Source organism: Vombatus ursinus, unplaced genomic scaffold (genome assembly GCF_900497805.2).
Source record: "Vombatus ursinus unplaced genomic scaffold, bare-nosed wombat genome assembly UNPS02014822.1, whole genome shotgun sequence".
Lineage (NCBI taxonomy): Eukaryota > Metazoa > Chordata > Mammalia > Diprotodontia > Vombatidae > Vombatus > Vombatus ursinus.
In genome coordinates this window covers 13,627,678-13,650,293 of record NW_020954600.1, presented here as the reverse complement: position 1 = coordinate 13,650,293, position 22,616 = coordinate 13,627,678, and the positions used below count along the sequence as shown (strand labels likewise).

The 22,616-nt window shown below is 54.6% G+C and overlaps 1 protein-coding gene across 2 annotated transcripts in view; it reads left to right on the top strand.

Moving 5' to 3' along the window:
* The first annotated feature begins 1,577 nt into the window (after window positions 1–1,577).
* Window positions 1,578–22,616, top strand: part of NAT10 (N-acetyltransferase 10) — a 30,039-nt gene continuing 9,000 nt past the window's right edge. The window contains exons 1-22 of one of the 2 annotated variants that reach the window (XM_027837769.1): window positions 1,578–1,669; window positions 2,896–3,017; window positions 4,283–4,374; window positions 5,196–5,367; window positions 6,113–6,235; window positions 7,538–7,599; window positions 9,102–9,216; window positions 9,305–9,412; window positions 10,474–10,607; window positions 12,853–12,946; window positions 13,416–13,514; window positions 14,668–14,804; window positions 15,207–15,331; window positions 15,659–15,906; window positions 17,099–17,215; window positions 17,499–17,600; window positions 18,029–18,103; window positions 18,584–18,700; window positions 20,488–20,621; window positions 20,770–20,818; window positions 21,496–21,592; window positions 21,685–21,795. In XM_027837769.1, the coding sequence (XP_027693570.1) occupies window positions 2,910–3,017; window positions 4,283–4,374; window positions 5,196–5,367; window positions 6,113–6,235; window positions 7,538–7,599; window positions 9,102–9,216; window positions 9,305–9,412; window positions 10,474–10,607; window positions 12,853–12,946; window positions 13,416–13,514; window positions 14,668–14,804; window positions 15,207–15,331; window positions 15,659–15,906; window positions 17,099–17,215; window positions 17,499–17,600; window positions 18,029–18,103; window positions 18,584–18,700; window positions 20,488–20,621; window positions 20,770–20,818; window positions 21,496–21,592; window positions 21,685–21,795 (2,419 nt within the window). In that variant the 5' untranslated portion in view covers window positions 1,578–1,669; window positions 2,896–2,909. Of the gene's footprint in view, window positions 1,670–1,942; window positions 2,041–2,895; window positions 3,018–4,282; window positions 4,375–5,195; window positions 5,368–6,112; window positions 6,236–7,537; window positions 7,600–9,101; window positions 9,217–9,304; window positions 9,413–10,473; window positions 10,608–12,852; window positions 12,947–13,415; window positions 13,515–14,667; window positions 14,805–15,206; window positions 15,332–15,658; window positions 15,907–17,098; window positions 17,216–17,498; window positions 17,601–18,028; window positions 18,104–18,583; window positions 18,701–20,487; window positions 20,622–20,769; window positions 20,819–21,495; window positions 21,593–21,684; window positions 21,796–22,616 lie in introns of those variants that run through there. The other variant, XM_027837768.1, reaches the window with a different exon arrangement.

The following is a 22,616-nucleotide window of genomic DNA, read 5'->3' as shown; positions in this document are numbered from 1 at the left end:
TTACAGCAGTGCTGTTTTTTATGAAGCATGCAATTCTCTGTGGACGCCTCATCTTGGTATGGTGGTGACATGGTGTTCTTGAAGGCTATACCAATTATGAAGTCTGGCAAATTGTATCAAACTGGAGAGGCCTACAATGACTATTTAGCTTAAGAACGTGTTTTGTTAGACCCATTTTGGTTGTAAGGTCCTCTGAACCCAACGACTTTAAGACCATTTTTGAAGTAGTTTGCATATTCGCAATTGGAAAACTTGTCCGGTTAGTGGGAATTGGTTTCAATTTTTACATATCGTGGTTAGGTTGCCCTGACAAAAATGTCGTTTTTTAACTCAAGTCAGTATGCACCCACTTGGGTCGGCTCTCGTCAGCTGTAACCTATTCACCAACGGCAACGGAAAAGACATCTTAGGCAGCTGGAGGTCTACCACAAGTCAGTGAATTAGGAATTGGTAGAGGTTGTAGATGGGCACTATCAAGTCCCCTAACTGCCTCGAGGAGCATTGGGTTTATTTAGCTTGAGGTAGTTGAATGTAGTTGACATGCCATGGTCAGGGCTGGGTTTTTTCCTGGCATCCTGATCTTTTTCCTCAAAGAATAGGGAGAACCTTTACAACTACTGTAACTAGTAATCCGTTTCCGAAGCTTGTTTATGTCCCCATTGTGCGTACTACAATGTTAAGAGACTTACACTTAGGAGTATTTTGAAGTTGAATGTCCTGGGAGCTCATTAACAGAAGTTATCTGAAAACCTGCTGAGAAAATGGATAAGGCAACATATAGGGGTACCTCTGGTGGACCTCCTTCTACACAAGGTTCTGAGGAAAGGACAGATTGACGTTCTCCAGCAGCTTTCTAAGAACGGAAGCGGAAGCTACAGGGATGAGTAAGGAGCAATGAACACACCCTTGTTCCAATAGCGCCCTCCCCATGGCTTTGAGTTGCTATTTCAAACCGACCAATGTGTAGCGTCGGTGTTCAAGCGCCTAGTGGTACTAGGGGACTTGGGGTTCGGCCTGAATAGACTCGGGATGTTAATGAAGGAATTGAGGCCATTTGGGTTCCAGTGTTCGAGGAATGTGGCTGTTGGTCCCCACCTCACTTTGTAACTGGTTAACTTTAATTCTGGACTTTGGCAGTAAGTCCAGGGATGCGGACTAATGGGGTGGGGAGGGGAGTAAAGTTGTCCGGCGTGGTAAGTGCTCGGTGTCCCCACTCCTCGCAGCTAGGTACCGGGACTGCGTCCGATTGGAACAACGCAAAAAGACCAGGCTCGGCCCTGCGGCTGGGCAGCTGCCCTGGAGCGTCGGACGCCCCTTCGTTAGGACCCTGCCGCGAAAGCACGAATCCGCACGGACGGGCCAAGTGCCCGGGGGCCAACGGACGGAGGCCGGGTCCTGCTGGCGGCCCTGCCCCCTTGCTTCTCCCCCAGCCCAATCTATCTCCGCAGAGACGCCGCCTGCTTCAAAGGGGGCCTGGACGTATGGGGCAGAGGCCACGAGGGAGTGCACGGCGGCCGGCGCGAGTGCAAAGGTCGGGAGGTGGTAAAGAGAAAGTCAAGCAGGGCAGAGAGAATACTGGGAAAGAAGGCTGGAAATACGGTTGGAGTCCTTCGGATGTGAAGCTGAGCAATTTGTGCTTTGTGCCAGAGAGAAGGGGAAGCCAGCGGAGGTAAGTGAAAGCTTGGACCCGGAAGAAGAACGCTTTCCTGGCACCCGGGCTCTGCGCAGCCTCAGTGTGGAGGAATTCTCGCCATGCCCCACCTCTATTGGAGGAGTGCGTGACGTCACAGACGGGCGACGCGATCCTGCTAGGTCCCCATCGGCCCGCGAGTGTCGCCCCGGGGCCGCCTGCTCACGCCTGCTCGCGAGGGCGTAAGAGGGGCGTGGTCTGCGCGCCGCTGCTCTAGGCCTCCGCGCCGCCTCTGAGGGCTCGGGGGCTTTCCTTCTGGTGGCGCCTGCGCACGTGCGGCCCGCTCCACGTGTTTCCAGCTCGTTCGCCCCAAGCGGCGCTCGCTGGGCCAGGCTGTGCTCGCCCTAGAGGTACCGGGGGTCCAGGGCGGCGTGGGGTCGGGCGGGGCGCCTCCCCGGGGGGTGGGGTCGAGGCTGGGCGCCCGGGCTGCCGGAAGAGGCACCGGCCCGTCCGTAACTCGGAGCGCGCTGTCCGCGGGATGACCGGGGAGGGCCGAGCCTGGGAAGCGCGCTCCCGGGATTCTCAGCTTCAAAGCCATTAACTGTGCCCCCCCTTGCCTCAGTTTACTAGCCTGTAAAGTAAGGGAGTCGGACTCGGCCTTCTTGGTCCTGTTAGGGAGGGGGAGGGGAGCCGAGGTTACCCCCGGTAACTCCTCGGACTACCCTGCCTCTGCCCCCCTGGGAGTCCCAGAGATTGGGGGAGGGGGCGCTTCGCTAGCCCCTCCTGGAGGGATTGGCCCCGCCCTGACCCCCCCAGCAGTGACGTGGGCGGGGCCGGGCGGCGGAGCTCAGGGGAGTGCGCGGGTGACACTCGATGCCTGTTTGTGCCTCCCAGCGCTTGCCAGCCCCGCTCCCGGCTCAGTTTCCCCATCTGTAAAGGGAAGATAATCGCACCTAGAGATGTTTCTTTAGAGGCTGTCATTTCTCTGAGTTTCACCCGGGCACGCACACGGGAGGCAGATCAAGATCCCTGGGCTTGGCTGTCCCTGGGGCCCTTGGGGTCTGTTCTGGGCGAGCTTGGGCAGGCCTTCGATATGAGCTGCCCAGCTCATTAAGCTGGAGGTGCAGTGACCCCCTGCACACCTGGATTCAGTGTTAGGATGCCAGACCCCAGGGTGGGGAGAGGAGGGAGACAGGTCCTAGAGAAGGCCTCCTGTTTTGTTAGAGGCTGATTCAGTGTCCCCTTTGTGCCTGTTTTCTCCTCAGGGCTCTCCTTCACCATGCAGAGGAAGAAGGTGGACAACCGCATTCGAGTCCTCATAGAGAATGGGGTGGCAGAGCGGCAGAGGTCTCTGTTTGTCCTCGTGGGGGACCGTGGGAAGGATCAGGTGAGAGCCGGGCGCCTTGGTCTGTGGCATCATGTCCTGAGAACTGTCCAAGGTCTCTGGCAGAGAGGAGGGACAGTGTCAAGGACTGTCAGGAAATCCGCCACCTCCCCCTGCAGAATCTTAGACAGATCTTCTTCCTTTCCCTGTGATGGCAGATGTGCTTTCTGCCCCAAGGAAATGGTCTTTGAATCTGGGTAGAATCTGATTTTGGGGGGCCTAGGCTCCAGTCCTTTTTGTGCAGCTAAATAGCTGAGTAGCTTTAGAGGAACAATTTTCCATCTCTAAGCCTCAATTCCCACTGGTTCTCTAAGGCTTACGGGATTGAGAGCCAGATAGGACCTTAGAGATCATTTATCCCAATGCCCTCATTGTATAGATGAGGAAACTGAGGCCGGAAGAGAGGAAGGCTTGATTCCTGTGTCTCCAGTTAGTCTTGAACCTAAATAACAAGAATTTACCTGATCCTAATCCCATTAGACTCTGTAAACTTCATGTGGAAGATAGAACCATAGGACAGACAGGCCAAGGATGGTTTTGGCCTGTGGCTTAAAGCCCAGGGGGTTGGTGGCAGCTGCTTCAGCAACTTTGGGGTCCATTTAGGCTTATGACTGAATCACAGCAGGTGGGTGGAAGCCTTCCTCTGAAGAGGGCATGAGACTTCCTCTGAAGTCATGAGATCTAATCGATCACTCAGCCATATGCTATGGGCCTACTGTGTGCCAGGCACTGGGAACACAGAGGCAAGAAGGGTAACAGTTTCTGCTCTCTAGGATATCCTGTTGGGGAGATACAGATACAGAATAATTCAGGGAGGGGGACCGGAATCAGGCAAGGCGTCTTGGAGAAGGTGATGACTAGGCAGAGTACTGAAAAGGTTGAGGAGGGAGAACATTCCAGGCATGGGGGCAGAACGGGTGAATTTAGACACCTTTACAACTAAAATCTTCTGTCTCCAACTGTCCCACCTGCCTGCTACGTTTCCTAGACCCTCACACTTACAGCATCATCTTTAATATACATTTCTCTGTTCTGTCATTTCATTGTAAGCTCCTCGAGGGCAGAAACTGTCTTTTGCCTCTTTTTGTATCTCTGCCAAGTAGCACAGTGCCTGGCACATAGTAGGTGCTTAATAAATGTTTATCAGTTGATTGACTTTTGCTTCTTTGGGGTTTCAGAGATATCATTTTTTTCCTCCCCCTGTGACTTAGATGGTCTCCATTCATTTTTTCCCATCCCAATGATCTGCTGTCTCCTCCTTTTGGCAGGTGGTCATACTCCATCATATGTTGTCTAAAGCAGCTGTGAGGGCCAGGCCGTCTGTGTTATGGTGTTATAAAAAGGAACTAGGTTTCAGCAGGTAAGCCTGACCCCTTTCTTCTTTTCTCTAATCCTCATAATTGTGTCATAGGCCTGGAGCCTCCTGGATTGTCTGGTGCAGTCCCTCTCCCAATTTTCGAGATGTCTGACCTTAAGATTACAGGGATGGGGAACCTGCGGCCTGGAGGCCATATACAGAACATACACATATACAGAACAAATCCCCTTAATGGAAAGATTTGTTCTGTAAAACTTGGTCTCAGTCAAAAGGCAGAGAGGCAGCTAGGTGGCACAGTGGATAGAGCACCGGCCCTGGACTCAGGAGGACCTGAGTTCAAATCCAGCCTCAGACCAAACACTTGACACTTACTAGCTGTGTGACCCTGGGCAAGTCACTTAACCCCATTTGCCCAACCAAAGAAAAAGAAAAACAGAAGGTGGCACCCAGGGACCTAGAAGGCCACATGTGACCTCAAGGCCGCAGCTTCCCCATTCCTTCTAACCATTAGAAGAACTGCAGTGGCTGGGCCTGTAGATGATGTAAGGTTTACCAAGTGCTTCACAAATAGCATACCTCATTTGAGCCTCACCGTGACCCTTGGGAGGTGGGTACTGTTAATATCCCCACTTTACAGTTGAGGAAACTGAGGCAAGCAGAGGCAAAGTGACCTGCCCAGAGTTATACTTGTGGCAAGTGTCTGAGTTCGAATCCTGCTTAGTAGGTAGTGACCTGGGCAGATCATGCCCCATTTCCGACTGTTTCTTCTCTAAAATGGGGGTGAGAGGGCCATTGAGAGCATCAGGTCGGGGGCTGTGCTGCCCACCACACGCTTCACAGATGCTGGCGGCTTCTCTTTGCAGTCACCGCAAGAAGAGGATGAGGCAGTTACAGAAGAAGATAAAGAGTGGAATGCTGAACATAAAGCAGGATGATCCCTTTGAGCTCTTTGTCGCGGCCACCAACATCCGGTACTGCTACTACAACGAGACACATAAGATACTGGGGAACACCTTCGGCATGTGCGTGCTGCAGGTAACGGCGCAGTCCGCACCTGGCCCATGTGGAAATGTGGCCCGCTGGGCCTGGCCATGCATGGGGCCTGCGGGGAGGTGGGGACACACACACACACACACACACACACACACACACACACACACACACACACACACACACACACACACAGAGTGTTGGCTGGCAGGCAGACGGGGGACTATCCTCAAGGCAGCTAGGACAGTGCTCTGGTCTTGGGAGTCAGGGAGACCTGGGCTCACGTACCACCTCCGACACTTGTCAGCTGTGTGACCCTGGGCAAGTCAGCCTCTTACCCCAGAAGCATCTGAGGGAATAGCTGTCACCCCAGAGCACAGGCTGTCTCATCCAGAGGATGGTGACGATAGGCTCTGCTTGCAAAGTGCTTATAATAACGTGTGTAACATATACATTCTCTTAACAAAATCATTTGTGTGTATGCACGTGTATGTGCGTAATGGGGACTGTTGCTTGTTTCCCTCCCGTTTCAGCACATTATTGATGGGGAAACGTGCTCCCTACATCAAGCTCAGTGTGCAGCTCTGCGTTCCGCTCCCTCCCTGCCTGGGCGCTGCGATGCAGGCAGGGCTGCGCTGTGGCCGGTGCGCAGAACCCCTCCAGGCCCCGTGACGAGTGGGCAGTCTGTTGTCCCAGCTGCGGTTGGAGAGGGGGATCCGTCCTCAGGCTGCCCTGGGGCCTTGTTGGGCTTCTGGATGAGTAGTGTTTGTGCGTCTGATTCTCCTCTTAGGATTTTGAAGCCCTGACCCCAAACCTGCTGGCGCGGACGGTGGAAACAGTGGAAGGGGGCGGGATCATCGTGATCCTCCTGCGGACCATGAATTCCCTCAAACAGCTGTACACCATGACTATGGTGAGCCCGTGGTGTCAGCGCAGGCCTTGTGGGGGGCGGGGGAGCACTGTGCTGAGCCAGCTGTGGGAGGCCCTGTCTCTGCTCAGACGCTAGCACCATGATCAGATCTGACGGCTTGACCTTTGATATGAGGCCCAGCCCAGACTCGGGCTCGGGCCCTGCTCCCTCCTAACTCTCTTCCTCTTCTCCATCTCCTTTGCCCACTTATCATCCCTGTCACTGGGGTTGTCCCCAGGCCTGTCCCAGGCTCTCTTCTCTCTCTGTGACCTTGTCAGCAGTCACGCATTTAATCACCATCTCTAAGAGCACAGATCTGCCCATGTCCCTCCCCTGCTCCGCAAGCCTCCATGGCTCCCTATTACCTTGAGGATCAAAGAAAAACTTCCCAGCCTGGCTTCAGCCTGCCCATCCTGGGGTTCACAGGTGACTCTCCTTGGCCCATTCCTCTGCCCAGCTTAATTAGCCTTGTTGACATTCCCTGTATGTGGTGCTCCAACTTCTGTCTCTGCCTTTGGCCGTCTCCTCCCTCACCCCTAGCTGTGAGGAGTCCTCCCATGAAGATTAAGGCCCCTTGAACCTACCCCTTTGTCTGGCTGGAGTACTAAGCCCTTCCTAAATGCCTGGGGGTGTATTGAGTAGACGCTTAGGAGGCAGGATCTTCTTTTCCTCCATCACTTCAGTTTAGCCAACGTGCAGGGCATGCAGCTCGGTGAGGGCTGGAGCATTTAGCTCGGACGTCCAGTGGGGAGAGAAGGTGCAGACACAGAGAACGAGAATACGTCTCACTTATTGCAAGCTCTCCTCGTTTGGGGGTGTGTGAGCTCAGAAGGAGAAGGCCATTCCTGACCTCCCGGGCTTCAGGGCCTGCTGCGGAGGAGTGAGCATTGCAGCTGAAGTGTCGGAGAGGGATGGCCTTCTGGGCACAGGGGCTTGCATAGCAGATGCATGGGGTGTGCTGGGGAGGATGAGAGGAGGTGTGGGGAGAGGGTAATAATGGGAGATGAGTCATGCGGAGGACCTTGAGTGTCTGGGGCAGAGTGTGGTCTCGATTCAGTAGGGAGCCACAGAAGGTGTTTGAGGAGAACGTGACGCGATACTGCTGTCCAGCTCTGCAGCAGGGCTGTAGATTGAGCAGTAGTCTACGGGATGGATGGAGGGAGGAGGAGAGGGGTGCCCGTCGTAGTCCAGGCCGGAGGCAGTGAGGGCTGGTATCAGTGAGAACAGGGGGAAGGGAGAGGTCAGAGCTACATGGCCCTGGAAGGCTTCTCCTTACCTGCTGACAGACCTCTCTTGTCCTTCCAGGATGTGCATTCCCGCTACCGGACGGAGGCGCATCAGGACGTGGTGGGAAGGTTCAATGAGAGGTGGGACTTTGGGTCACGTTGCTCGGCAGACTCGTGGGGACGACGGGTATTTGGGGTCTTGAATCTCGCCAGAAGCTTCGACCTGGTTTGAGGAAAGCACTGTGGACGTCCAAGATAATGATCCTTTAGAAAGATAACAACAGTGTTAACCAGATTAACGGGGGGGGGCAGCGTATACAGTGGAAGGGGTCTGGCTCGGGTAGTAAGGAGACCTGGGCTTCTGTCTTGGTTCTGACTCAAGTAGGAAATGGCATGTCAGGATTCAAACCCAGACCCTCTGAAGGAAGATTGGTCTATTTTTTCCCCACTGTGTGACGATGCCTGCCTCCTTATTGAATGTAAATTAAAAAGGGAGGTCTTTAGACAAGGCTGTAGGAGGGGGTGTTGGAGCTGAGCCTTTGAAAGGAGCTGGGAATGCCGAGAGGCCAAGGTGGAGAGGGAGAGCATTTCACTCCTGGAGGACGGGTGGACCGACAGACAGCTTGTGTGTGCCGAGGGAGACGGGCAGTTCAGGGAGTGTCCTTCGGGGCCTTGGTGACCTTGACTTAAGTCATCTCTGGTTCCAGCACTCCCATCCTGTGACGTTCTGTGACATAGCATGACTCAGTCACCACCGAACAGTCCCTTTTATCGGTGGCTTGGGTGAAAGCGTCTGTGGCAGCCCCGTTAGATACGCATGTGAAATGGCCAGCTCTCACACTGGATGGCCAAGCCTTGGTCCTAAAAGCTCTCAACAGGCAAGGCCGACGGGGAGCCTCAGATGAGGTGACGTGTAAGCATGAAAGTGTGGAAGTCAGAGGTGCTGGGGCGTCGTAGCCTGGCAGGAAGGTCAGGGTTTGAGTCCCACTCCGGACACACACAGCCTGTATGACTGGGCATGTCCCTGGACCCCTCAGTACCCCAGGCCGCTGAGCCCTCAGTCGTCCTGGGATGCCCAAGGGGTCTCATTCGATCCTCTGAATAACTTTGTGTAGTAGACGGATACGTATCCCCCAATTTGGCAGCTAGGGGGTGCTGTGGATAGAGTGCTGGAAGTCAGGGAGGCCCAAGTTCAAATCCCCCTTCAGACTTGTAGTAGCTGTATGACCCTGGGCAAGTCACTTCCCTTCTGCCTGCCTCAGTTCAGTTTCTCATCTGTAAAGTGGGGATGATAATGGCCTTTACCTCCCAGGATTGTGTGAGGATTGAATGAGATAAATGTCGATAAAGCACTTTATAAACCTTAGAGCCTTATAGAAATGCTAGCTGCTGTTGTCCTCATTTCATAGATGAGAAAACTGAGGCGGACAGGGGAGTTAAGTTGTCTGGTTAGTGGCAGAGCCAGGACTGGGGCCAGTCCAGCTCTGATGTCACCTCAGAACTCAGTTTCCACTCAGTCCGGCTTCCTCTGTGCTTGGAGGGATGTGGAGGCCATGGGAAAGCTCCGTGTGCCTGGAAGTGAGCCCAGCTGGGAGGGGGCAGCCCCGGGGAGCTGAGGCACACTTCCTTGTTCTCCTGGCCAGATTCATCCTCTCCTTGGCCTCCTGTAAGAACTGCATCGTCATTGATGACCAGCTCAACATCCTGCCCATCTCCAGCCACACAGCCAACATCCAGGCCCTGCCTCGAAAGACCCAGGTGAGCGGGCAGCCCCGGGAGCCTCCGCGGCGGGGGCGGCGTGCGTCATCGGCGTGCGTCACCGGCCTCTCTTCCCTCTCCCTGGCAGGACGATGACCTGTCCCCTTCAGACCTGGAGCTGAAAGAGCTGAAGGAAAGCCTGCAGGACACCCAGCCCGTGGGCGTTTTGGTGGACTGCTGCAAGACGCTGGACCAGGTGAGCGGCCGGGGCTTCCGCCGCGAGGCCTCCTGGGCCCCAGAGGCCCTTGGAGAAGAGGGGAGGGGGTGGGACTCTCCTTTCCGCCAAGGCCCCCGGCTCCCCGGCGGCTCCCTTTCCCCAGTGCTGTCTTCACGAGGTCTGCTCGCGCTCTTTTCGTTAACAGCGTCGCCCTCTTGGGTTTCCACGATGCCTCACCAGAGTCACCGTTAACATTTCTGTAGCATTCCTGGTGTATCCATTAGGCCCTCACGACACCTCCTGAAAGAGGGGGGCCCAGACAACTGAGGCCTGGGGCGTATTTGACTTGGCCATGGCCACATGGCTAGTGAGATTCAGAGGCAGGATTCACACCCGAGTCTGCGTGGGCTCAGTAGACCTGGGTCCCAGCCACGTGACCTTGGTATGTACTGGGCGTCACTGTGCCTCTGTTTCCTCATTTGTGAAGCGGGTGGACCCTGCTTGCCTCGGGTGAGTCCCTAGGGCACTGAGGGCACTTTGTAACTGCCACGTTCTGTCCTTAATGGAAGTTGTCATTTGGACCTGGGGTCTGGAAGACCCGAGTTCAAATCCAGCCTCAGATGCTTGGCTAGTCATGTGTCCCTGGACAAGTCATGTCACGTCAGTCTGCCTCAGTTTCTTCATCTGTAAAATGGGGACAATAATAGCACCCACCTCCCAGCGTCGTGAGGATCAAATGTGATATTTGTAAAAAAGGCTTTGGCAGTGCTGAAGCGCTGTGTAAATGCCTCCATCCTCGTCCTTTCGATTGGAAGCTCCTCGAGGTCAGGGACCGATCTGGTCTTTTTCCTCTTTATGTCCCCGGCGGCCCACAGTAGGTGCTTTATCAGTTTGTTGATCGATGGATCGCTATCATCATTAGCGGTTCGTCTTGCCTTGTTGAGGGCGCATTCTCCAGATTGACCCATCTGCTCTTCCTTCCTGTGGGAGGGCGGGAGAGTCCCCAGGCCCAGGAGACGGACTCTTCTCCGCAGTCTTGGCACGGGTCCCCCGCGAGCCCACACTCTGAGGTAATTTGGCGATCTCTACTCATTCCGTAGGCCAGGGCCGTCCTGAAGTTCATCGAGGGCATCTCAGAGAAGACGCTGAGGAGCACGGTGGCGCTCACAGCTGCCCGCGGGCGGGGGAAGTCGGCCGCCCTGGGATTGGCCATCGCCGGGGCGGTGGCTTTCGGGTGAGTGGGCAGTGGGCTGGGGTGTTTTCCTCCTTCAGTTGTGGGGGTGCTGTTTGGCCTCTCCAGGCACAGTTTACTCATCTGTGAAATGGGGCCGATGCTGGCTGTGAGGACTGATGATCAGTGCGAGCGATCATTAAAGCCTGGAGAGAACCTGAATGAGGAGCGGGTGTCCCAGGGGCACACTGGCTCTGGGCCCTTCGCGGCTTTGTCTTGGCCCAGGAGAAGGGGAGGAAACTGCCCCTGCAGCCAGGAAAGCTGCCTATACTAGGTGCCCTTGGTGGAGCCCAGGCTTGAGGCGGATGTGAGACTCAGACGAGGAGCCCTGCTTCTGGCATGCTGGGGAGAAGCCCACCCGGCCTCTGGGGTCGGGGGATGTGAGTCCTGCCTTTGGCACTTCCCGGCCTGTAGGACCTTGGGCCAGTCTGTTTACTGCCCTGGCCTCAGATGGGAAGCGCCTTCCCATCTAGAGAGACACGATCCCTAGGTTCTCCTTTAATCGTAAGGTGAGCCGCTGTTCTTGTTACCGATCGGGAAACTCAGTCTCAACGAGGTTAAGGGACGTGCCATACTCACACAGCTAATAAGGAGCAGAGCGAGGAGCGTGACTGTGCTCTTTTTATTTTTATGATATATCTTATCATTAATTTTTAAGGTTGGCGTCATGTCCCAGTAACACCTTGCTGCCCTCCCTTGTAAAGAGGAAACATGGTTAAGGAAAAGCAAAGTACCTCATTGCTCAAGTCTCACTGTGTATGCCTCGTTCAGCCCCCGTGGTCCCCCACCCGTCTGTCCTCTGTGATCGTGAGCGGTCGCTGCGTTGGCTAGAATTCTGAACGTGTTCCAAGCTCGCTTGTGTCATCGTGTGTCCATAATCTCTGTCATCGTGTGTCCATAATCTCTTGGTTCTGCTTTCTTCCCTGGGACCGTGGCCCCGAATTCTTCATATTTGCCATTTCCTTAAGGCATTAATATTTCCTCACGTTCATGGGCCTCAGCTTCTCATCCCCAGTTGACCAGTGCTGACCGTGGGAGGGTGAGTGGGGAAGGCCCTTCTGGAGGCACCTTGTCCTTCTGGCCTCTTGTCAGAATCTGACTCTGGCCGTAAGTCTCACGGTCCCATACTCAGCACAACTATGAAAGTGTGGTCAGAGATGTGAGGGTGGGAGAGCTCTGCTCTCGGACCTCTGGACAGCGCAGGGGGTGGGGTGGGGGTTGTCTTTGTCACCCTCCCCAGAGGGGCTGCGCTCAAGAGAGACACCGGGAAATCATGCAGTTACCATCTTAAGGTCGACGCAGAATGTGGGGGATGGAGGCCGGGCTGGAGATGGGGGGCCTGCTGTATGACGTCGGACAAGTCGCAGAGCAGCATAACCGTGGGGTCAGAAGGCCTTCTCAGCCTCAGCTCCTCAGGGACTCTGACGGTCACCTGGCTCCAATCCCGGCCACCCCTCGGCTCCCTCTGTGCCTCTGCCCCGTTGCCCCCTTCTCCCTTGTCTCCTGAGGCTCGGTCAGACACCAACCACCCCCCCCAAGACGAAGCGTTTCCTGGTCTTCCTGGGTGCTGGTGCCTCATCCCCATCCGTCTCTTTACTCATGGGCACATGTCATTTCCCCAGAACCTGCCTGAGGGCAGGGTCTGTTTCATCTCTGTCTAGTCCCCCATTTTACAGATGAGGACACGGAGGCACTGACTGAGCTGAAGTGACTTACCCAGGGTCATACAGTAGTGTGTGTCTGAGATGGGGGCCGACCCCAGGCCCAGCGCTCTAGCCACTGTGCTGTCCTGCCTGGCATGCTCTGGGCGCTGGATGAGTGATGGTTGCTTGACTGGTTATTCCCTTCCCCTCTCTTCCCTAAAAGTTTTCAGCCCGAGGCTGGATGACCGTGTGTCGTTGTGGCTGTTGTAGCTGGGGGCGTGGTCATCTAGAGGTTGGACGAGCTGGCCATTCGGGTCCCTTCCCGTGCCACGAACGTGTGACCCTTCCAGGTCTCGGTTTCCATCTCTGTACAATGGGGAGAGGGGCTGTGGGTGAGGATCTGGTGAAGAATGCGTCCACGGCTCCTTGACAGCTCCCCCCCCCGGGGTCGGCCGGGCCGCCCCCCCCCCCCCCCCCCCCCGGGAGGCCTTTTCTCTGCCCAGGCCTCGCCGCCCCCTCTTTGTCAGCCCCATCTGACTGAAGGGGAGCGTTTGCCAGCCCTTCTGTGGAGGGCAGTGGGAGAAGCAGCTTTCTTTTGTCTCCAGATACTCCAACATCTTTGTCACGTCCCCCAGCCCGGATAACCTGCACACCCTCTTTGAGTTCATATTTAAAGGCTTTGATGCCCTTCAGTACCAGGTGAGTGACGCAGGAGTGCAGAGTGCCCTGCCTTTGCCTTTGAGTTGAGGGGGAGGGGGAGGGGCCTGGAGCCTGAGCTCCCAATGAGGCAACGCCCTTTGCCCATGCAGACCAGTGCCTTTGCTGCCATGTCCTCGCCGTCATTGTTGCTAACAGATACCATTTATGTAAGGCCCTAAGACAGGCTTTACATGTCTCATTCAACCCTCACAAACAATCCTGGGGGGGTAGGTGCTAGTACAATCCCCGTTTTATAGATGAGGAAACTGAGGCTGGCAGAAGGGAAGTGACTTGCCTAGGTTCCTACAGCTAGGAGGTCTCAGAGGTGAGACTTGAGCCCAGGCCTTGGTGACTTGAAGGTCAGCTGTTTAGCCATGGGGCGGGGCTGGTCTCTGTCTCCCTCTGTCCTCCTTGCCTTCACTCTCCCTTTCCCTCGTTGCTTTCATGCTCTCTCGTCTTTGTGTTTCAGGAGCATTTAGACTATGAGATCATCCAGTCGCTGAATCCCGAGTTTAACAAGGCGGTGATCCGGGTAAACGTGTTCCGTGAGCACCGGCAGACCATCCAGGTAACGCTGTCCAGCTGCCTTGGCACAGCTCCTGCGCGTCTCCTCCTAGCATCAGATGCTCCCGAGTAACTGAGTGCGTGTCGGAGGTGTTGTTTTAAGATAAACCTCTTCCAGATTTTTGGCCGCCTCCAAGGGAAAATGTTTACATTTAACAAGCATGCCTTAGTCATCTTGAGAAACTGTGGTCTTGTCCGGCTTCTAAATTGAATTAGTGGGGCTGTGAGATCCTGACCGGCTCGAAGTAAAGAGGCTCTTTGTTCCTCTGTCAGACAGACATCAGGGTTTGCGATGGCCCGTCTGTACTGGCTCAGTAACATCGCCTGGAAGGCCTTTGAAAACCGTGTGTTTCCAACAAATACCCCCTTCTTTTCCATTTTAAACACCTCTTTCCCAAAAGCCCTATAAGTCCCGGGGAGCTCCTGCCGCCTGGATGTTTGCCCTCTGCTAAGTCACGGAAGAGGTCCCTGGTGGGTGGATGTCTTTGGGCAGGGCGGCAGCCGGGGCTGTCCTGGCCGGCTGGGTGTTGTCCTTGACCAGTGAACTACCATGGGCAGTTGTCAGCAAGATGCTCATGCAGACCAGAGAGGATGAGTGCTCCAGCGGATTTGGGCTGGCCATTTCTTTTTTCTCTGTAGGAGAATGGTAAAAATGTCCTTTTTTTATAGTAGTATTTTTTCTTTTTTTTTTTTGTCTTTGCCCACTTGGAATCTATATAGTGAGGAGAGTAGCTTTTTTTTTTTTTTTTTTTGGTGAGGCAATCAGAGTTAAGTGACTTGCCCAGGGTCACACATCTAGGAGAGTAGCTTTTTTTGTGAGACTCTATTTCTTCCTCCTCCTGGTCTTTTATTTTTTGTTCGTGACTGTGGAAAACAAAAGACATGCAGAAACTTGCTTTCGTGTTGAACAGGGTTAGGATGTAGATCGGTGATTTTCCCTGGGTGGGATGGTCTCCCAGGTGGGCAGACTCCCTCCACCAGGTCAGTCAATAAACCAACCAGGTCATACAGAGAAGGGAAGTGCACATGGGAGTGAGATGACAGGAGAAAGGAGGGAGGTATTGGGGAGGGGGGCCGGTGGTATGGGGGGCTGCACAGCGCCTTCAGGCTCCCCAAGCTTGCATGTCCTCCTCTCCTCTCCTCTGTCCCCTTCACAGTATATACACCCTGGAGATGCAGTGAAGCTGGGTCAGGCGGAGCTCGTTGTGATTGATGAAGCTGCTGCCATCCCCCTGCCCTTGGTGAAAAACCTGCTGGGACCCTACCTCGTGTTCATGGCTTCCACCATCAATGGGTAGGAGTAGGGGGTGGGCTATGGGAATGGGCCAGCTCGGCCAGGGTGGGTGGATCACTTGGCCAGTTTGGATAGACCACCCAGGGGCTATGGGGGGTGGATGGACCACTTACCCACCTCCTGGGGCTGGAGGTGGATGAGATACCTGGGGCCAGGAATGAATGGGCCACCTGGCGCCAGGAGCAGGTGGGCTGCCTGGGGCCAGAAGTGGATGGACTACCTGTGCACCCTCTGGGCCCAAGGGTGGGCGGGCCCAAGGGTGGATGGACCCCAGGTGGTCCTCCACATGGTGTCTTAAGGTTGAATAGTGAATCAAAAGGTTCTTCTCTCCACCCTGGTAGGTGGGTGTGTATGTGTGGGCAGGGCCTTCTCTTTCAGCTGTTTCTGCTGTCTTTGGTCTAGATACGAGGGAACTGGTCGCTCACTGTCTCTCAAGCTGATCCAGCAACTGCGACAACAAAGTGCGCAGAGCCAGCTGAGCACCACGGCGGAGAACAAGGCCACCACCACCGCCCGGCTGGCCTCAGGTACCGTACCCAGAAGGGCGGGGCAGAAATTGGGGGATGCCTGCCTTCTGACCTCACTGGGTCCCCCAGGGCAGGGCCCGTCTCCCAGCCTAGGACCCCGAGCCAGGGCAGTGTGGGAGGAGGAGCAGGACCCCGGGGTGGGATGGGGATGCCGTGACACCTAACTGAGGCCGATGGGTAACGAGCTGTCCCGGCTTTGAGAGGCCCCCCAAGTATAGCGCCTGGGCCCGGTCACTGCAGGATGAGGATGGAGCCACTCTGGGTGAAGCATCGTAGGTGCCTTGCTTAGGGAATGTTTTTAACTCTCATTTTTTTCACTGGGGGCAGCTCGAACTCTGCATGAAGTCTCCCTCCAGGAGTCCATCCGCTACGCGCCCGGAGACCCCGTGGAGAAGTGGTTGAATGGCCTTCTGTGTCTCGACTGCCTCAACATCACCAGGATTGTCTCGGGCTGCCCTCTCCCTGAGGCCTGCGAACTCTACTACGTGAACCGAGACACCCTCTTCTGTTACCACAAGGCCTCCGAAGCCTTCCTCCAGAGACTGATGGCGCTCTACGTCGCTTCTCACTACAAGGTGACGTCTGGCACTAGCCTGGCATTGCTTAGGTCGCTTGCCTTGCACCTGGTGTCATCGAGGAGAGACTTTAACAGATGGGAAGCGAGCACTTTTCTGTGGGCCAGGCCCTGTAGGGAAGACCCCAGTGCCCACCCGCTGTCAGAGAACTGAAGGGCTGGGAAAGTAGGTACAGAGAGCCGCTGTCCTGGTCTGGGAGTCAGGATGCCAGCTCTGATGCTCGGGAGATGTGTGCCCCTGGCAGAGTCACTGGGCTGCCCTGCGAAAGGAAAGGCTTGGGTGAGACGGTTTGTGAAGTCCCCTCCCAGTCTGAAGTGCTGTGAATTTTTATAAGCACTGTCAGAAGAGGTTCTGAACCAAGTGTTTGCCATAGTTATCTGATCCATCCTGGCTAGGTGACCTCAGGGAAGTCACTTAACCTCTCTGTGTCCCAGGCAACTCTTCTAAGATGCAGAGTGGATATCTGTTAGCACTGGTTGAGAGTTTCCTCACTGGGAGACTCCTTTACCAACAAAAGCACAGGTCCAGATTTTTAAAAACATTTTTAAAGAAAAGTAAAACAGATGAGGACGAAGATGAGGCCAGTTCTGTCTCTTTGGACTTATTACGGAGTAGAGAGTTTGAGGTTTTAGGGGACGTAAGCCTTGAAACCAAACAACCATTTGAAATGGATCTGCCATGCCTTCAGGCCTTCCCTGGCATTTCTGAACTGTGCATAGATTCCAGGGGAGAGATGGGAACTTGGGTGTTGTGGGGGTGATGGTTCCAGGCAGCTCGGCCCACAGCAGCCACCACTGAGGAAGAAGAGGGTCAGTTCTAGGCCAATAAGTGCCCCCGAGTAAGAAGCTTGGTGCTCCCGTTCGGTAGCCTGGGCTCTGGGGAGGTTTTTAGGCATCCCCTGGGACAGAGTTCCCCTGGAGCAGCCGGGAAGAATCTTCACCTTTGCAGTGTGCCAACAGGTGCCTTTGTGGGCGAGCTTCAGAACGTCCCCCTAATTCCTGGTTGTTGGGGAGGGTGTCGTAGTGACAAGCCGTGCCTCTGAGGTCAGGAGAGCTGGGTTCAGATCCTCTTTTTACCTCTAACGGTCTTTTCCTGATGCCTCTCTCTCATGCCCCCTGAGCCCCACCTGAAGCCCCTCACTTGCTGAGAAGTGATTCTCATGAGTGTTTCTGACCCTGCCTTGCCCCCACAGAATTCTCCCAATGACCTTCAGATGCTCTCTGATGCCCCAGCTCACCATCTCTTCTGTCTCCTGCCGCCGGTCCCTCCTACCCAGAATTCCTTGCCAGAAGTACTAGCTGTCGTCCAGGTATAAAAAGCCCGATGCGTGGTTTGGGGAGTAGCTTGAGCTTCTTGTGTGGGGGCGAATCAGGGACCTTGCTTGCCTCTAGGGAAAATCCAGAGAGCTCGTGTCTGTTGGGAAGGCTGATGGGCTCTCCAGTCCTTGGGACGAGCCTTCAGTGTCCAGCCCAGGCCCTCGCAGGATATACCCTAGCCTGAGCAATTCAGAAATCTAGATTCCAGCCCCCTAGCTGGGGTGTGAGGCCCTGCCTCTGCGTGCCTTTGTGACTCCCCCGTCCCTGCCTGGTCAGGTCTGCCTGGAGGGGGAGATCTCTCGTCAGTCCATCCTGAACAGCCTGTCTCGAGGGAAGAAGGCATATGGAGATCTCATTCCCTGGACCATCTCTGAGCAGGTGACTCGCTTTTTTTGTTGGCTAGGTGCTGAGCAATTGGATCCTGGGGTGTACTTAGCAGCAGAGAAGAGGTTTTTGGTGTAGTTTGAAAAGCCCACAAAGTTTTGTTGATTTGGGGTTTTTTTTATATCCCTGTCACCTGACTCGAAGCCCTCTCCCACCTTGGAAGAACCCTCCCTTGTAACAAATAAGCATGGTCATGGAAAATCAATCATCACGCTGATGGTGTCTGCAACGCATGCCTCCTTCTGCCCTGTGGTCCGCCCCTCTGCCAGACGTGCTTCGGGCCCCTGCAGTCCCAACTGGCCACTTGCATCTTTCAAGAATTGTGAAGGAGCACCTGAGTGCGATTGTTATGGGAGTTGCTGTGGAAGCTTTGCCCTCAGTTCTGCCTGTCTCTAAGCTGCTGCCTTGTGTCCCCCATACAGTTCCAAGACCCTGACTTTGGCAGCCTGTCTGGCGGAAGGATCGTCCGCATTGCTGTGCACCCAGATTACCAAGGGGTAACATATCCCCAGGTCCCCTCAGGCGCACGCTCCCTCCTTGGGCTGGGCGCTCCCTTCCCGGGAGCCTGTGTAGTGAGAGCGGCCGGGTTGCCCTTCCCACGGACGCCCCCCTTGTAGTCCCTCCACGGTGCTCACTCTCGCCTTAGGAGAACGAGTGCTCTGTACCAGGTTTGACTCCAGTGACCGCCCCGTGTCCCCGGGAGGTTCCCGCTGTTGAGTCACCCACCCAGTGACCTAAGCTAGTGTCAGTCCCATGATAAGTGGCCTTGTCTTGGGCGGCTCAGAACGGGGAAGCGGGACACGCAGTGAGACCCTGCTTGTCCTGGAGCCTGGTCTCGAGGTAGACTAGTAGCCTTGAGCAGCGCTGTGACCCTGGGGAGGGATTTCCCAAGAGGAAGCCTTTTGGCCTGCGGTAGGATGGGACAGAGCATCGTGGCCTCCGTCTCATCCTCCTGTTTGTGCGTCTTTGCCGCAAAGATGGGTTACGGCAGCCGGGCCCTGCAGCTGCTTCAGAGGTACTACGAGGGCCAGTTCCCCTGCTTGGAGGAGAAAGTCATCCAGAAATCACAAGAGATCAGCACCGTGAGCAGCGAGGTGAGTGGCCTCGGGGCTCCTGGGGAGCCGCACTTGGTCATTGAACGGGACGGTCGGGGCAGGCCGTTTGTGAACGTTCATGCAGTGTGGCGAAATCAGCTCTCGTTATCACCTTCATTAATATTCCGTATATCAGGATGCAGCTGTCCCGCTGTCCTGACGCCCTCTGGGAAGGGCTGCCATGCTCGCTGAATTCTTGGATCCACGTGCCTGTTTGCACGGGCTCAACGTTGTCCCTCTTCATATTGTTGATGCCTTTTGTTCTCCCGCCACACTCATGTCCTCCCGCTTCTCTTACCCACGAGTCCTCCCTTGTAGCCAAGATTTTTTAAAGAGACATTTTAAAAAAAAAAGCTCTGAAAACTGCCCAGAACATTGACCACGTCTGCCAGTGCATGCAGCAGTCTGTACCTGGGGCCTCCTGCCTCTGCTCTGGACAGAACGGCCAGAGCCTTAGTCCTTCTGGGCTGAGCACAGTCATCCCAAGTCCTCAAGGTCAGGGCCTTCTCTCGGTCCTTCCATTTGTAATTTAGATGTCGTGCATACAGGGAGATAGGTAACGTGTCTCCATACGTGTCTGTATATTTCTGTGTATGTGTGCATGTGTTGTAATTTGTAATTTAGACGTCATGCATTAGAGAGATAGATAACGTGTGATAACGTGTCTCCATACATGTCTATATATCTCTCTATGTGGGTGTACATACAAATGTTCAAATAGGGTTTACCCAGTGCTCTTTCCGCAGCCATTACTCCAAATCTTCCCATTCATCCCTGAGGCCTCCATATTCCCTGGGTCTTACAATGCACTGTCTTCCATCTCGTTGGGGTACCAATGGTAGTGGTTTGTCTAGCCATCCCCACGCTGTGGGCATCTGCTTGGATTCCAGTTTTCCCCCCACCCCACCCCCCAAATGTAGCTAAACTGTAGTTGTAGCAGGCCCCCTTCCAGAGTGCTTTCCTCTCAACAGGCCTGGGTGGGATCGCGCTGCGTTGGCGTTGGAGGGACCATGGAGGGAGTCATCTTTTTAGACTTTCCTTTTAGAAAGGAGGAAGCTGTGGCCAGAGGCTTGGCCTACCAGGGACTAGCTCAGGGTCGTTTGGGCCCACCTCACACAGGTCTCTTGATTGCAGAGCTATTTTTAAAAAGTTATTTCAGTTCAAAAAATTGTTTCAGTTCAAGTTCAGTAAAACTTGTTTCAGTTCAAGATGCTTCCCAGCAGACATTCAGAGATCTTTCCCTCCTCAACACACACTTACACACTTGAATAAAATTGTACAACGGTGTAGTGGTGGCTGATGGGTCATAGAATTGAAGCTGGGAAGGATTGTCCCCTTAAGATGAGGAGAACTTTAATTATGACTTGTTCGAGGTCACACAGATAGTAAGAGGCGGTGGCAGGTTTTGAACTCTGGCCCTCTGATGCCAGGGCTGATCCTCCTTCCCTGTCACTCTGTCGTGTAGGTAGTACACATGTTATTATTACCAGTTTATAGATGATAGTAAGGATCTGAAAATAGGGTGGGCCGTCCAAGATCCCACAGGTCATACGTGGTGGCTGAGGGCTGTTGGGCTTCTCCTCATGCAGCACTGGTGCTCAGCACAGCGTCTGCACATAGTAGGTGCTTCATGGTGCTGGGCTGCTCTGTCCCTGGATGGACCACACGTTCTGCCTAGAAGCAGCAGCCCACCAGCCCCACCAGGGTGGAGTAAGTGGTCAGTGACTTGTAGTCCCAACCTGTAGGAAGGAGTGAGTGACTCCCCCTCTCTCTGACTTCTCCCCTAGGCTGTCAGCTTGTTGGAAGAGGCTGTGACCCCCCGGAAGAACCTGCCTCCCTTGCTCCTCAAGCTGAGTGAGAGGCCTGCAGAAAACCTGGATTACTTGGGCGTCTCCTATGGCTTGACGCCAAAATTGCTCAAGTAGGTCACCTGCCCCCTTTGGCTGTCCCACTGTTGCTTCGGGGACCCTCCTGGCTATCACCCTCCTTAGTTATTCCTGCTCCACAACCCCAGACCGGGCCCAGCTTAGCCACTCAGCGCCAATGTACAATGTCTTCTGTCCCCCCAGGTTCTGGAAACGCGCTGGATTTGTTCCTGTGTATCTGAGACAGACACCGGTGAGAGTGTGTGTGTGTGTGTGTGTGTGTATGTGTGTACGCATGTGCATGTGTTCCATTGTCCCTTAAGGGAAGCTTACCATCCTATGAAAGTGTGATGCCTGTAATATTGGTATTGATAGCTCTTTGAGGGCAGGGCTGGTCTGGTGAGAGTGAGCCTCAGTATCCTTAGAATCGGAATGAATTTAGTGATGGAGGCTATGGAAGAGGCAGACTGCTGGCCCTTGGGGACTCGGGCCCCCCTCCATGCCCAGCACTACCCTGGGAGGAACACCCAGCATCTTTATGCCTGGACCCTTCCACTTGGGCCTCACATCACACACTGTGGCTTTGAAAGGGCCGTCCTATCCTGCTAATTCCCAAGAGGCTGTCGGGGGCCTTGGCCGCTGCCTACAGACCCCAGGAGAGGCTGGAGGGGCAGCTTGGTTTGAAGGCAGGGGACGGTCAGCAGCCTGAGTCTGTCTCACTCTGCTGTGTGTCTCTCCAATGGGCACGTAGTGAACACTTAATGATTGCTTTCCTCTTCATTCGTTCTTCGGCCTCAAGGAGAAAGGCCATCACAGAGGATCCAAGAACGCTTGTTCTGTGCCGTTCTCCGCACTGTGCTTGTGTGGGGCTGAGGATCAGTAACTCAGAAGGGGTCCATGGGGCTAATGCTCGGGGTGTCTGTTTCTCAGAATGACCTGACGGGTGAGCATTCCTGTATCATGCTTAAGACTCTAAGCGAAGAGGAAGATTCTGAGCAGGAGCCCTGGCTCCCAGCCTTTTGGAAAGGTGCAGACCGAGGGGGCTCGTGGGAGGCGGGGTGATGGGGGGCAGGGGGTGTGAACCTCCATGGCACCAACTCTCCCCGCTCTGTGCCCCAGATTTCCGGAGGCGCTTCCTGTCCTTGCTGGCCTATCAGTTCAGCTCTTTCTCCCCTGCCCTGGCTCTGAATATCCTACAGAATAAAAACATTGAGGAGAAATCCCAGGCAGGTGAGTGAGCACTCGGGTTTGAGGGGGGTGGGCTGGAACTGTGGAAAACTATGGGAGGCAGAGGAGAGAGCACTGGTCAGTAGGGATGGAGGGGCTGGACCTGCAGCTCCTGTCCCCTTCCCACCCACCCTCACTAGCTGAGTGCTCTTCGGCTGTCAATGGATAGCAGTAACAACAGCTAGATAGAAAATATTTATTGCCTTAAAATTTGCAAAACTCTGCCCATCACCTCTCCTTCAAGCCTCACAGCATCCTTGTGAGGTGGGTGGTATTCCCATTTTATAGAATAGGAAACTGAGCCTGAGGAAGTTAAGAGCCCTGCCCAGGGCCACAGGGAGTGCCTGAGGCAGGATCTGACTCCCAAATTCATTACTGGATTTGGTTGCCTTTTGAACCACTTGCTTTCCTCATTTGTCATGTCACCTGCACTGGGTTATTGTGAAAACTCAGATGAGCTCGTGTGCGTGGTTGCATTTTTTTTTTTTTTTTTTGGCTAGGCAGTGGGGTTAAGTGAGTTGCCTAGGGCAGCTAGTAAGTGTCAAGTGTCTGAGGCCAGTGAATGCATCTTGAAAGGATGTTTTGGAATGGAAAGGATTCCCAGGATTCCCCTCTGGTTTCAAGATGGCGAGTTAATCCTATCCAGGAATCTGGGCAAGGGGACACGATGCCCCTGCAGAAGGAATGGTGAATGGGAGTCTAGGAAATTAATCTTTCCTTTTAAAGAAACAAAGCCACCCGATGCTGGCTCGGAGGGAGTGAAGGTGTGCTGGCAGATAAATGGTTGGGGGGGACGGATTTGCCCTTAGCTCGGGGGAGAGTGA